Source organism: Convolutriloba macropyga, chromosome 5 (assembly GCF_964194025.1).
Source record: "Convolutriloba macropyga chromosome 5, txConMacr16.3, whole genome shotgun sequence".
Taxonomy (NCBI): Eukaryota; Metazoa; Xenacoelomorpha; order Acoela; family Convolutidae; genus Convolutriloba; species Convolutriloba macropyga.
In genome coordinates this window covers 17240350-17255496 of record NC_134472.1, presented here as the reverse complement: position 1 = coordinate 17255496, position 15147 = coordinate 17240350, and the positions used below count along the sequence as shown (strand labels likewise).

The following is a 15147-nucleotide window of genomic DNA, read 5'->3' as shown; positions in this document are numbered from 1 at the left end:
TTCCTGTAAAAAACGAAAATTAAAAAAATCTTTTTAATTCCATATTCTACGCTGGACAAGCTTTCTGGTGATACCAGTCTCAACTCTCTACGACGAATATATCGATCGGCCAAAATTCACGGAACAAAAAAAAAAACCCATTTGAGTATATAGTTCCTTCCCCCTCAAGAGGGGTCGGAACAATTATAAAAACAACGCTGAATCATTACTACCCAACCAGGATCCTTTAACAGTTAAGAGACTTACAGATGCTCTGGCTCCAAACTTGCCATCAGCGACAAGGTGCAGGTCGTAAGAGATCTCGAGCTTCGTAGCCAAGTTCTCCAGCAGGTCAATGCAGTATCCATAACAACACCAATGTTCAGCTGAAACAATCAGATACCAATTTAACATTTTTATTATTTGTCTTGCTTCAACGCGTAGTCATGCCGAAAATCATCTCTGCCTAGCTTATTTTCAAATTCTCTGTGAATATCCCCATTCTTTCCTAAGTTTGCACTTCATGTTTTTTGGTACGCATGCTCTTACTCCTCCGCATTTTTCTGCTTAGAGACAACTTTTGAGAATCCGTAATAACTAATCATGGTGTACCTAACGGTTTTAGATAATTTTGGACAAAAATTTGTTGATAAACTGAGGATGAAACTGAAACCTGTATGAACATAGCTGGCAGATTGCCAGAAAATAGCCGCAATAGCTTCTAGATTTGTAGTTTCAAAAAGATAGAAACACAACCGACTAACGTCGGGCGAATTGCTCTCAAACAACTGGCGAGCGGTTGGCGCTTCCTCAGAAGCTAGCCACGGTTTAGTGAGGCTAGCATTAGTTTAATTGAAGGGGCGTGAGGTGAGCGCAACGGGGGTGGGGGAAGGGGTTTTAACAGTGGATTTGGGAGAACCTCAAACAGAATTTGAGAGAACCCCAAACAGTTCTCAGAACCCCAAACAGTTGTGTGAATCGCATACTTGGTGACTAGTGAGCTCAAAAACTCTAAAGAGAACTTAATGGCCACTGGGCGCTACCTCTTTAAACAGTTTCTGAAGAGGAAAAGTCAAATGGGTCAGCCGAAAAATTGAACAAGCAAAAAATTGCATAACAGAGACAAAAAGGATAACATATTTGCTACAAACTGCTTTTGAGAGCAATTAACATTGATTTCCTAAAGAGTGCTAGTTAAGTCATGATAAAAAATTTCTACCATAAATCAGCGTTAATAAGGATAATAGAGGATGACATCAAGCCACATAAAATTAGCTGAAAAGCGGCATCAACAAACAGATTTAAGGAGTGTGTGTGAGAGGTAAATCGCGAACGAGAGAGAGAAGGAAAGAAAACGCAACCGACAGAGAGAAAGAGTGCTGAAATATTTCTCATGATGGGATTCAACTCTGGAAAGAAAAGTTTCCCGAAAAGTGAAAAAAGGTTCAAAACCACTTTGTCTGGTGTTCTGTCAAGTAACCCACCTGCAAGAGACAAAAAGTTTCGTTTGCCAGATAAATCGTGATCGAGAACTCTTGAACTCAGAAAGGGACAAAAATATTCAAAAATTGTGAAAACAATTGGAAATGTTAGCAAAATACTGCAAAAATTAAAGATATTAACATCTTCAAAACCATTTCATTGTCTCAAGAGACTACCCAGTATCCCCATTTCGAGCCTTAAATGATATTACTGTCTCATAAAGTTCCATATACTTGATAATAATTTTCCTAAAATATTTAAATATTTAAAATTATCAAAAAATTGCAAAAACTGGAGTTATCAAAATATTGATAACCATTCAATTAACTCTAGAAACTATGCAGCAGCTATTAAAAAACTGGTGCCGAAAAAGATTTTAAAAGGACCCTGGTGCCGAAAAAGATTTTGAATAAATCAAAAAAAATTGCAAATTTTAAAAAATTGTTTAAATTTGTGATATTAAAATCTTGAAAAACATTCCATTACATCTAGAAAACATGCAGTACCCTATAATCAGACCATGGAGGACGTTCCGTGGCCCTCGAGGCTGGAGGAACCTAAAAAGGCAAAAAAAAACTTCAAAAAACATAAAATTAGAAAGTTTTGAAAAATTGCGAAATTTTGTGATATTAAAAAGTTGAAAGCTATTCCGTGGCCAAAAAAAATTTGTTATTTTAGGTATATCGGGGGCCGATGCGGTGTTGGGGCAAAACGGGGTGGGGACAACAGCGCGCGGGAGGAGCAAAAGTAGGTGGGTCCTCAAACTGTAAGAACCGCCCTTCACTTCATAAGTAAAAGTCCGTTTATCCCGTTTTTGGGCGCTAACCGTTTATCCTGTTTTTGAGGACGGGCAGTCAAATGGGTCAAACGAAAAACCGGTCAAGCAAGTAAATTGCATTAAAAAAAGACCGACATGAAAAAATATAATTGCTACAAACCTCGTTTTGGAGTAATTAAAAAGAAAGTTCAATAACAAATTTTTTAATATGCTGAGATGTTATATTTTGAAGAAAAATCTGTACAAGTCATTGCTGCCTCTATTAGCTGCACTCAAATAACCTTCATTTGAAGTGACACACATTTACGTGACATTATCTCTTTAAAATCAAATAAGGAAAAGATTTTTGAGAGTGAGGCAAGTCGCGTGTGACCAAACTCGAATGAACAAAGAACCTCGCTCCACTAAAAAAAAATGACGTCACGCACGCACATCAATTAAAATTGCATGGACGAAGAAACCAGAAGCAGACTTGAAGTGGTTTTGAAGTCAAATGGTCGTAACAAAAAAACTTGACGAAATAAAGAACATAGCCGGAAGATACCCGCAAAGAACTCGAAGAGGCGTCTTCGTGAAAAAATTATCTTAAATCATCTGGTTCTAGTAGAAGTGACTACTAAAAACCAAAAAAAATTACGCAATTGAAAAATTCAAAGTACGTACACGAGCATTAAAATTCCAGCTGTGTTAGGCTCCCAAAACTTTATTTTGGAAGAAAAATCTGAATACCGCAAGAAAGGGCCAAAAACTGTTACAAAATTAATCAATTTCGGTAAGTTCTTTCAATCGAAACAATATTTCACAAAATAAAAACAGTAAGCAATTGACAACTAAATAAACTTTGTTTATCAACATTAGTTGTCGCTTTAAATCACAATCAACGCGATAAAACAAAACAATGACAAAAATTTTACTAATTCGAAATTAATCATAAAAAAGACCAAAAAAGCGTGGTACCCGTATCACTCTACCACTATCTGTGCAGTGAATTAATACTACCTCTAACGCAGTACATGCTTATCAAATAATTTGTCTACCTTCTCAATCGTCCGACGATTGACTCTCTCATTCAGTGACAGGTAGTTGTGACCTTGACCACAACTAATACGTTAACTGTGAATTGGCTAAGCGCAGTTCCGCCTTAGTGTTTAAACTGAATGGTTGTCACTGACCCTCTTTCTTTCTTAACGCATATTCACCGTATAGTTACCTCGCACCTAGATCAAGTACGACATGGCGCAGTCAGAGTCAAAAGGACGTACAACACTGTCTCGAAACATTCTGGGACAAACCCAGCAGCAATCCACCCATCCCATGGGAGACGTGGAGAAGCCAACTCAAAATGGTCCTAGTCGCAAAGACAAACATTGAAATGGACGAATTACTCCAAGAGAGACCGACACAAGTCATTTACCCTCCAGAACCAGTAGAAGAACAACCAGTTCAGAACCCAACACAGTCGATGGAAAGGGAAAGACAAACAAGATATCATCAGGCAATAGCCAAATGGAAAATGAGTGTAACCAAATAGACAGAATAGGGGTAATATGCGGCAATAAGCCATGGGACATGGCTGACAGGAAAGCCAAATCACTCATCTATCTCAGTCTCCGTATCGAAGGACGTAAAATGCACGCTAGAAAATTCCCTCATACAAACGTGGAAAATAAGACAACAGAAGATATATGGGAAGAACTCGAGCTAACATTAATACGTCCGAGGAACGTAATATTCAACCATTACTTACTTTTAACACGTAAACAACAACGCGGTGAGACAATGGAACAGTTTCACTCAGTCCTAAGAGCCCTAGCAGAACAATGCCAACTAGCCCACCTGGAGGACGAATTATTACGCGAAATATTCACTGCAAATATGATCGACCATGAAATCCAGAAAGAATTGCTAAAAACGACGCTCACTCCAGAAAAGGCTCTGTAATTAGCGGTAAGCATAGAACTAGGGATTAGAAGTCAACTAGCAATACAGTCAAAACAATTACCCGACCTATCACAAAACGCCCTCACGGGACGGATGAAAATCGTCTCGGAAATATCGAGTGCAAGATACCGCGGTTTCCGCAGGACAACAAAAACACCTCGCGGAACCTACAGAGGGAACATCAGACTAACAACCAACAACAATAGACCCACACCCCACAATTGGAGAAACTGCGGGAAAGTATGGGACATGAAACAAAGCAAAATGCCAGGCAAAGGGACAATTGTGTCGCAGATGCAACAAACCGAACCACTTTGCAAAAGTTTGTAGATCAAACTTAAGTAGACCACAAACCCTACGGTCAATAAAAGAAGTTGACAACCAGAGAATGGAACACTCGTCGGGCGGAATCAACATGATATCCCTGCAAGCCGAAATTCACTCGACGTATGGAGACTCAGCGGACGAATATTCCGTAACTCAGCGGACGAATATTCCGGACGAATATCCCATGGTGGATACCACAGACGACCCCACAATCCCATCAAAGTTGCACATCCAATACGGACACAGTAAGTTCTGGGTAATGGTGGACTCAGGAAGTTCAACCAGCATAGTTACGGAACAAATGGCAAAGGACATTGAGGCAAGAGATAGCAACACCTGTTGGGGTTGAAAGACAAACCCCGTCAAACTAAAGAGTTACCCCAACACCCCCATTAAGAATCTAGGCACACTTTATTGTGACATTGAATGCAACGGTTGGCGTGCAGGACGGGCACATATCGTGGTTCTCAACAAGCATGGAGCCATAGTGAGGAGAGACCTATTCAAACCTTTCGGCATTCATCTCAAACAACAAGACTCCCCAAACTCATAAGGTAAGAATGTAAATTCAATAGAAAACAACATGCCTAATCAAAAGAGAGGTAGCAACAAAATATAAAAACTAAACAACAAGATTAGGACGGTCAAAACACCACAAAGTAAAATCCCAATTTAAAAATAACTTCACCCCTGTCCATCAGAGGGGAAGACGCGTACCATTACATTTGAAAAAACAAGTCGAAGAAGAACTAAAAAAAAACTTACAGAACAACGGTCACATAACCAAATTAGAAAAATGCAGCGACTAATTCTACATATCCCCAATAGTCATTAGTCAAAAAAGACAAATCGATAAAACTAGCAATGGATTCAAAAACGATCAACAAGGCAATCCACAAAAACAAAAACCAAATGCACAACATCGATTGCCTCATGGATAACATTGCACAGACAATCACACAATCTTCCGGCGAAGGACAAGTACTATTTTCAACAATTGACCTACGCTACGCATATAGCCAACTACCACTAATAAAGACACTGCAAAACAATGCAACTTCAGAATAATAGGCGGTCAAGCCACAGGAACACGCCGATTCAACGCCTGTTTTTACGGTCTAACATATATGCCCGCAGATTTCCAAAAGGCTATAGACAAAACATTATACAACCTAAAAAACTCATTCCGTTTTCTAGACGATATTATTATAGTCACAGGTGGTGGTATAGAAAACCATAAGAAACATCTATTCAATTGCCTGGACAGACTAAACGACAAAAACCTAGCAATCAACATAGATAAGTGTCACCTCGCCAAAGACAAAATAACATGGTTAGGACATGAAATAACAAACAAAGGACTAAAACCCATCGTCTCAAAGACACAGGCAATACTAAACCTAAAGCTACCTACGACGCACAAAAAAACTTAAGTCATTCCATGGTAGCGTCCACCATCTTACAAATTTCATACCGAACCTAGCAACGTTGTGCCGAGAATTCAGATACCTAATCCGGAAAGACACAAAGTACGTATGGACAGAAAACCATCATTCAAACTTTGAAACAATAAAAAACATCATCAGGAATCTAACCGAAAACACACATTACGACACTAAAAGAAACACAAGAGTCAAAACAGATGCCTCACGATCGGGCCTAGGAGTAGTAATAGAACAAGAAACATGCAACGAATGGGAGACAATATCATACGGATCCCGATTTCTAAATAAAGCAGAAAAATACAGTATCAACGAACTGGAACTACTAGGTGTCGTATGGGCCCTAGAAAATTTCAAACACTATCTACTAGGACATCATTTCACGGTACAAACAGACCATGGAGCACTTTTATCTATCCTTAAAGAATGAACAAGCAATGTTCACCAAAGCCGCCTAACCAGATGGTATGATAGACTAATCCCATTCAACTTCAACATCGAACATATAGCAGGCACTAAAATGGGACTAGCTTACTATATGTCTCGAAACCCTTCAGAACCAGCACAACCTCCGAACGAGTACGATTAAAATATCATAATAGCAACAATAAATATCATCCGTGAAAGACTACACAATACGAAAAAGGGATAGACCTAGAAAACAACAAAACCAGCCGTTAATAACAAAAGGGAGACGTCCAACGATTCCACCACAAATAAAAACAATACCCTGGAATCGCACGACGGTTCCAAACACCCTACAATAAGCAATAAATACAAACAACAAAGAGGCTGACCACGAAAAGCCACGAAAGAATTACAGCCTGATTACAAGAAGTCACAAGACATCAGCCAAAAACACGTCACAAAGACAATTAAACCATATACGGAGAGTAATTACAACTTACGCAGCGCTCAAAACGCAAACAAGACAAAATTCAACACAACGAATAATAACGTCATAACAAACCAACAAATCACGCACAACACAATAACACAAGCGCATTTGCCGTTTCACACACCTAGTACATAGCAGCATAATTTGGACATCTACAAAAGTTTTGAGCAAGAAATGGACAACTGAACTAGTGAGCAAAACAACCCAACTATCGGTTCACCATCAACCAGAAAGGCCTTCTCGATGAGCAACTACCTCAGCCCACCTCCTAAACAGCCAACATCAGAACGAGACGACCAGCTCCCAAAACCCCTAGAGGACATTTTTAATACTCAGCTCATAGACGCAATGACCAACAGAGACACAGTACTACGGGAAGTTCGTGACTGCATCCTAACTGGGGACAACCAAAGATGCAAGAAATTAAGCAAACAATTTTGAGCCAAGCGGAAGAACCTGAGCGTACATAACGGCTGAGTACTCCTAGACAACAAACTCGCAATTCCAAATGCCATAAGAGAATCGGTCATTGATGTCCTACACATCCGGGAGCATGGGGCATGACAGAATTAGGACAACGTTTATGGTGGCCTTTTATCAACCGAGATTTGATAAACAAATCAAAAACGTGCCGACCCTGCACAGAATTCGGTAAGAACTTAAAAAGCATAATCCAGAAATGCCACTGGGCACCCTTACCACCATGCTCAGAATCAAATGAAGAAATCCAACTGGACTTCAAGGGACCGATAATTGATGGACAAAAGAGAAGTGTACTTTCTAGCATGCATAGATCGTTTCTCGAAATTCCCTACTCTAAAACTAGTTACAAACGCAAACGGCCCAAACATAGGAAATTTCCTAATCAAATACATCGGAGTACCTCTAAACATTAGACTAGATCAAGCTAGCTGTTTAAAGGGCAATAAGGTACAACATCTATGTGCAAGACACAATATTAATCTAATAAACGCACCGGCCAATGATCATCGCCCCATCGGTCTAGTAGAACGACTTATACAAACCGTCAAACCACGACTAGGATGCATTAAACTCGACCCCAACTAGAGACCATTTAATATTAAAAACGCATTAAGAAGTATATCACTCAAACTACGAACTTGTAGGAAGAAATATTCCAAACTGTCACCATTCGAAGTTTATTATGGTACAAAACGAAAAACGGTTATAACAAACATAACAACAAAAGCTAATAAGAATAATCTAAGTTGGTCAAACACATTTAAATATTTAGACGACAACATCATAGGCGACGAGGAGCTAACACCAGACGAAAAATGGTACGATGAAAACCTGGACAGCTATGCGGAGGTACGCGAAGCTAAGAAAAAGAAACTCGACGACGCCAAGAGCGATAACAGCGAGATAACACGAACCTTCAAGCTACCATCGTCCACCATCGAACTGCCTCTCACCCGACATAGTCCACGTCTCCAACTCGCCCGTCGAACACTAGCCAACCAAAGAAACAAGAAGCAACTACAAGGCATACACGAAGAAATACCAGAAGAAGCCGCCCTAATAAAGACAACTGATTCCACCTTAACCATCAAAGTGCCGGGACAACAAGATAGTCTTGAACAAATCGGACGTAGCAAAATTCGGTACAGCAGACTACAGGAGAATTCCTCTCATCAATTTTGCCGCCCGCAAAACGGTATGCAACCCCCACAAGAAACTCATCGAAAGCATGGAAACGCTCGCGAAAGAACAAAAGCAAAAGATACTGGGACAACGAAACATCAGAAAGAGGGAAACCCAAGCCACAAAAGCAGACAGACACATCAAGTCAAACCTATCAAAAGTCAATCGGATAAAGATCCCGAAAAAGAATACATATCAACCCTCGCCACGAAAGGGCGCCCCCAAGAAAAGAAAGGATTCAACAGCCTCCTCACAGGACTCCAACCAAGAAGACAATGACTACCAGGAGACGGACGAGAGTAAAGATATGGATAAGACTGGAAACGCCAGCCCGCTTCAGACAACACTGGATCCTAACATCATTATCGTCAGCACTGACCAACCCACACAGGAACTTAACCACAACAAGGCCAACACCCGTAAAAGCTCCAGGCCGAAGAAGGAAAAGAAACACTACGGGGACCTGACCAACCTCTACTTCCTCGATTCATCCGACGATTGAAGAACCAGCCCACAAAAGACACGCAGCAAGCGTCGCATCCTACTCTCCTCCGAAAGCATCAACAATCGACACTCCAGTCTCACCTGCACGCAGCACAATACCCGTCGCCTCAACCAGCCACAGCAACATCAACACCGGACTACCACCACAATCGCAGGACGAAACCCACATCGCCCATTCCGGTAACTACGACGCAGGCCAAGACGACGAAGACAACGAGCGATACCCCCGGCCCCACGAGCTCTAATCCCCCACAAGTCTACGTCAAAACTCAAAACTTTGTATGTCTGAAGCATAAACGTATTTAAATCAAAAACTCGTTCATACATTATGTTAAACTGTTTAACTCACCATTACTCATCATAAAAGTTAAAATGTTTTTATTAGTTAACAAAAGCTTTCTGTTAGTCATATGTAATTTTTCTCTCTTTGGGGGGAAATGTGCTACCCGTATCACACTCTACCATTATCTGTGCAGTGAATTAATACTACCTCTAACGCAGTACATACTTATCACTTAATTTGTCTACCTTCTCAATCGTCCGACAATTGACTCTCTCATTCAGTGAGAGGTAATTGTGACCTTGACCACAACTAATACGTTAACTGTGAATTGGCTAAGCGCAGTTCTTCCTTAGTGTTTAAATTGAATGGTTCTCACTGACTCTTTCTTTCTGAACGCATATTCACCGTATAGTTAGCTCGCACCTAGATCAAGTACGACAAAGACAGAATATTCAAACGCAAAAAATTGAAAATTACCAAAACCAAGACCTGAGAATAACCGCAGTTTTAAGAGTTTTGTTCAAAATTTGAAGAAGAAATTAAGCTAGCAAAACCTGAGTGCCATATGTTAAATAAAATCCATTGCAAACAAAAAAAACTTCAAAAACTCAAGAAAAAGACAAAGAATTATTAGTTCAATAAAACTATGGGTATTAGGAGAACGTTAGAAAGAAACATGCTAGAATATGCAGAATACATATATTGTGAAAAAGATTTAAAAAAACTAATTAGCAATTTCTGAAAAATCAAAAACTAAATTGGAAACTCCGAAATGAAAATAAAAAATTGAGGTAAAAAAACATCGATTTTTGTTATTAAACAACCGAGGTTCATGAATTTTACATAGCCATCTTCCTGTCTCAGTAAGCAGTGAAAACGGCTCAATTGCGAAACAATGAAACACTGAAAAAATGTTCAAAATACGGTAAACATTTTTACTGAAGTTTAAAGAGTTATCGCCAAAAGCAATTCAACTAGCAACAAAAACACCGATGATGCAGCAAAAAACTTTTTATGGTAAATAACTCAAAGTATAAACAAAAACTTAGAAAACTTTGATAACCGCCAAAATCGGATTAGTATGTATACAATTTTATAGAACAAAAACACATTTAGTCAAAAAAGCGCAATGCAATTAAGGATTTATCAAAAAAGACCATGACATAATGACATATGCGCCAATCCCTTAAAAACTCCTTTCAAAGTCAAAAAGTCATTGACTGAAGTCAGCGCATGAACAAAGCTTTCTCGCTCCTAAAAAGTTAGTTCACACAGCAATTCAACTCACTTTCACTATTAGGTCGAAACACCGCCTGCACAAAAAGTACTTTCGATTAAAAAACTTAGGAAAACCAATACTTCTCTTTGAATTGTAAAAAAAAAACAAGAGAAGGCCAGTAATAGCCCCAGCTATAGCTGTGCGGCTATTAAAAAAACAATAAAAACAGCGCTGATTCATTTTTCAAAAGCAAATAAAAGGAATCTAATGAGCTGAGAAACGCTATAAATATTTTAGTATACCAACTAACGACAACCCTAATTTTCAGTTTCAACTGAAAGAAACAAGGCTTGCTTAATTGGGCCAATTTATCGAGCAAGAAAATGGGTTATTTCGAATACAAGATTTATCTTTACTTTGAAATCCTTAGTGCTATGGTAAACGTTATTGCAACAACTTTTTCCATAGCTAATCGGGGTAAAAATGCAACGACAACTCAACTGTAAAATGAAGATATGTTTTCTGCAAAAATTGAACAAACCGACTGCCATCAGACAAATACTCTCGAACAACACGCGGGACCGATCAATTCAAAGGCGGTTAAGCCTAAATAATTTATTAAGCGTGCACAATGCTCCGAAAAATGAGGGCTCCGAATCCTTGACCTTCGGCGTAACAAACTGCAGCAGTAACTACTCGGATCTCGTAACATTGCGAGTTCTTCCCTCACAATCACTTTTGTTGAAACGGAATACTTTCTGAATAAAAGCAACTTTTTTGGTCAATAAAAAGTCGAGATGTCAAGCGTGAAAAAGTCACTCGAGAAGTGAAATAGAAAAAGGCTTGAGAGCAAAACGGTCCAGTTTTGCTGTGAATTCAATTGTTCATCAGTAGAAAAATGGAACAAGTCGACACACAATAATCGGTAAGCACAAAACCATAAATCATTTAAGGAAAAACCGAGAAGATATTTTGGTAGAAATCCGCTGTGCCATAGGCTAGTAGCTTCCTTTAGTTAAATTTATATTAAGAAAGAAAACAACCGACTAAGGTCGGAAGAATTGCTCTCGAACAACTAGTGGGAGCTCCAATCTATTACAGCCTGCCTCAGTGAGGGCGGGGGGGGGGGCGTTTGTTAGTAGGGTAGTAACTAAATTAACCAAAGGCTGCATTAGAGTTTCTATAATCACTAATAAAATTTGAATGAAGTGAAAACAACTGCAACAAATTCGGCACACTTTTCATTTGCCTTTCAGTAGTGAACTGCTGCCACTTGAGTTAAGCTGCAGGCACTTGTGAACAAGAGAACTGTGAATAAGTCACGCAGAACGAAGTCAAGGGCTTAAAAGTTTCGACATCGGCAACCAGTGATTTGAAAAAAAAGGGCGCTTCAAAAAGTCAAGGATGTGAAAGCAACTCAAAAAGTCACAGAAGTTCGACCCATAAATTTGCATTAGGCAAAACATGTAAGACTAAAATGATTGCTTCAAACTTCGGTTCGAGAGCACTTGCAAGAGGAATTTATAGAAGCATTGAAATATTTTGAAGCTTTCTTGTTTTAGACGCCAATCGCTTATGCGTTTTGCCTTCAACAATAATTTCATTTTGTTAGGAAATAGATTATATTCCAATCAAGCCCAACGGTAAGACCACATACAAAATTGAACGTTGAAAACGAGTTTTAGCTGATGTAATGTCGGGAAATCATTAGAACACCAGGTTTCTTCTTGTTTTTTTCATTTAGTGCTGATTTGGTTTAGAAATGTCGCATTGAGACTTGTCCCGGCAAGTCCATGGTAAACTATGCAGAACTTTAATTCACAGTTCAGCCACTAATAAGCGGTAGCATGTTACTTCAGTATTTTTCTGAGCTGGGTATTTTGGCCTAGTTTACAGGTGAGGACGGCACCTACTTTCGTTCCTGTTGCCGTGTGGTGGTAGGGAGCATGGCACCACTGCTGCACCCTCGGGAATATCCGGTTGTCCGTCGAGGATTGACTCGCACATTCCTCCCGGGAAGGCACGAATCTTGTTCACAAACGGCTCCGTCACTGCTGTCACAATCTATCAAAACACACGATCATCCGTTATTTACAAATCGATAGATACTAGGCGCCTTTGTAGATAAGAGGATAGATACTAGGCGCCTGATTAGATTGTTCACAAAATCATTCTCAGAACTTCATCTTTTGTTTTGATCTTTTTAAGGATATTTTGTCTTTGTTGTACGAAATTGTTCAGCTGAAAAGATTGTCCTGTTTTAGCCACAAGATTGTCGCAAAATCCTGTAAAAAGAAATTTTGTTTTAAAAAAATACCACTAGCTTTGGTCTCTTCCTGGAGTGATCAACCGTTAGCTCCGAGAAAGCTAGCATAGGATTGTTTCTTACAATTTCGAGATAAATCTTTGATTAGACAGAACTAGAAAATTCATAACCTTGAATAGACAGAGTCAAACCATTGATCTAAAATTGGCTAAGAGATGATTTTCAGATTTCAAAAACTCGAGACTTTCCCGTTTCACTCAAAAAAAGCCATTGAATATAATGATAGTAATAGAGTAACTTATTAGCCAATGTATTTAAAATTTAAAGGTTAAAAAATACTAGAAAACTCTTCTGATTGAGTTTGTAAAGTTCTGAAAGTTTTTGATGAGGACGTTGCAAAATGCCACAAATGAGTTAGCTATTCAAATTTTTGAATGCAAATCACAAACACAAACGAGAAAATTCAGCCTGCAAAAATTTAATCCACAAATCCGCAAAATAGATGAACAATAGCCGTTGAGAGGCTGACGGCGGCTATTAAAAATGGGAAAACACTGCTTGAAGGAAATTAACTCATCAATTACCACCCACGGGCGTTAAAAATCAACGTTTTCTCATAACAAAAAGTAATCGATGTCATCAGCTAAAGCCCTGTGACAGTATCAAACGACGATAAAAATACCTTGAGGTGTTTCGAGACGACTACTCCTGCGGGCTTTTCAAAGCTGCCACTTGGCCACATAATTTTCTGGTCGGGATCAAGCTGCAGACCCTGGAACACAGTACACCAAAGTTATTGGAGCATTATAGAAAAGCATCGTGTGGCGTCTTTTCTAGCTAAAATTTATGACCTTTTCAAAGATAAAACAGATACTCTATAGATTTGTGCAGACAAACGGGTTATATTTCTTCAACTATGAAGAAGCTTACGATCATAATTTTTTATACACTAGCTTGGAGCTCCAGTTCAACAGTTTCTCATATCCTTTTGCATCAAAGTGAGATACATCTTTTCAATGCTCTAAAAGAAAGAGAAGACGACGCGAGCAAGTCTGTGCATGCCACAGGAAGTTTCAAAAGATAGTCCTCGATGAACTAAGGTTGAATTAGCTCACAGTTCACAAACCGAAATTTGAAAAGCCACTAAAATGACAATGGGGGTTGGTTATCAAACTAGTTTTTATAACTATACATTTATTGTAACAAACATTTATGAATTACAACACTTTCTAATAATCGGAATTTATCTCGTGTACTTTGATTTTGCTTTATTGACCTTGATTGCATTCACTAAATATTCATTTCAAACATTTCTTGAAGGAAAATTAATCTCCATGAGTTGAAAAAACAGAGTCAAGGTCAGATGTTCAATTTCAAATTTCCAACTTATGTAAAAACGAAGTAACCGAAGAAACGTTATGACTCAACAACAAAACATAACCGACTAACGTCGGGCGAGTTGCTCTCAAACGACCGGCGAGCGGTTGGCTTCGTCAGTAGCTAGCCACGGGGGGGGGGGTGTCTCAACCTCTTAAGAACCGCCCTTCACACCATAAGTATAAGTCTCCAAAACAGTTTCAGCTGAAACAGAGCTGAAAGGCTCTAAGAGCACTTAATGCCCACTGGGCGCTACCTGTTTATCCCGTTTTTGAGGAAGAAAAGTCAAAAGCGTCAGACGAAAAATCGGTCAAGTGAAAAATCGCATAAAAAGAAGACCGACAGGACTAATATAATTGCTACAAACTTCGTTTGAGAGCAATTAAACAACAGTAGATAAACGGAAACACAAAACAAACAGCAGAAAACCCAACATAGCCACATATTGTCTAAACTGCTTTAAGATAGAACATAGATGGACACAAAAACAGAACTGACTTGATGACACCTCCATAGTAATCTATAAATCTTATCTAATCCAAAACCTTAATCTAAAAGACGAGCTTTTGGTTGAGTGAAATAGAGAGCGAAAAGTTGAGTGAAATATTTCTTCTGAGTGAAGCGTGCGCGCATTGGGGGTGCAAAGTAAGCGCGGTCAAGCGTGTGCGGGTAAGGAGTTTAAGGGCACGGATGAGTGGCTGGGGCGTGTGTGTGTGTGTGGAAGGAGGGATGGCGGAGGAAGGGGGTACGGAGTCTTAACAGCAAAAAAATGCACTTCCTACCATTTTTTTTGTGCACTTAAAGCCTAGTTAAAATCTAAGAGTAACTTAATGTCTTCCGTGTGTTACCCGCTTATCCGGTTTGCTAGGACAAAATCAAAAGCGTCAGATGAAAAATCGACCGAGCAAAAAATCAAGAAGACAGCAGAATAATATGATTTCTACAAACTTCGTTTGAGAACAATTAACAATCATTGGGGTGCTTTA

At 39.2% G+C, this 15147-nt stretch overlaps 1 protein-coding gene across 1 annotated transcript in view; it reads right to left on the bottom strand.

Annotated features, from left to right (window-relative positions):
- LOC142339186 (glutamate receptor ionotropic, NMDA 1-like) overlaps nt 1-15147 on the bottom strand; it is a 127156-nt gene that overhangs the window by 34566 nt on the left and 77443 nt on the right. The window contains exons 8-10 of the mRNA XM_075388985.1: nt 13467-13556; nt 12432-12582; nt 247-365 (exon numbers count right to left, since the gene is read on the bottom strand). Coding sequence (XP_075245100.1) covers nt 247-365; nt 12432-12582; nt 13467-13556 — 360 coding nt within the window. The remainder of the gene's footprint in view (nt 1-246; nt 366-12431; nt 12583-13466; nt 13557-15147) is intronic.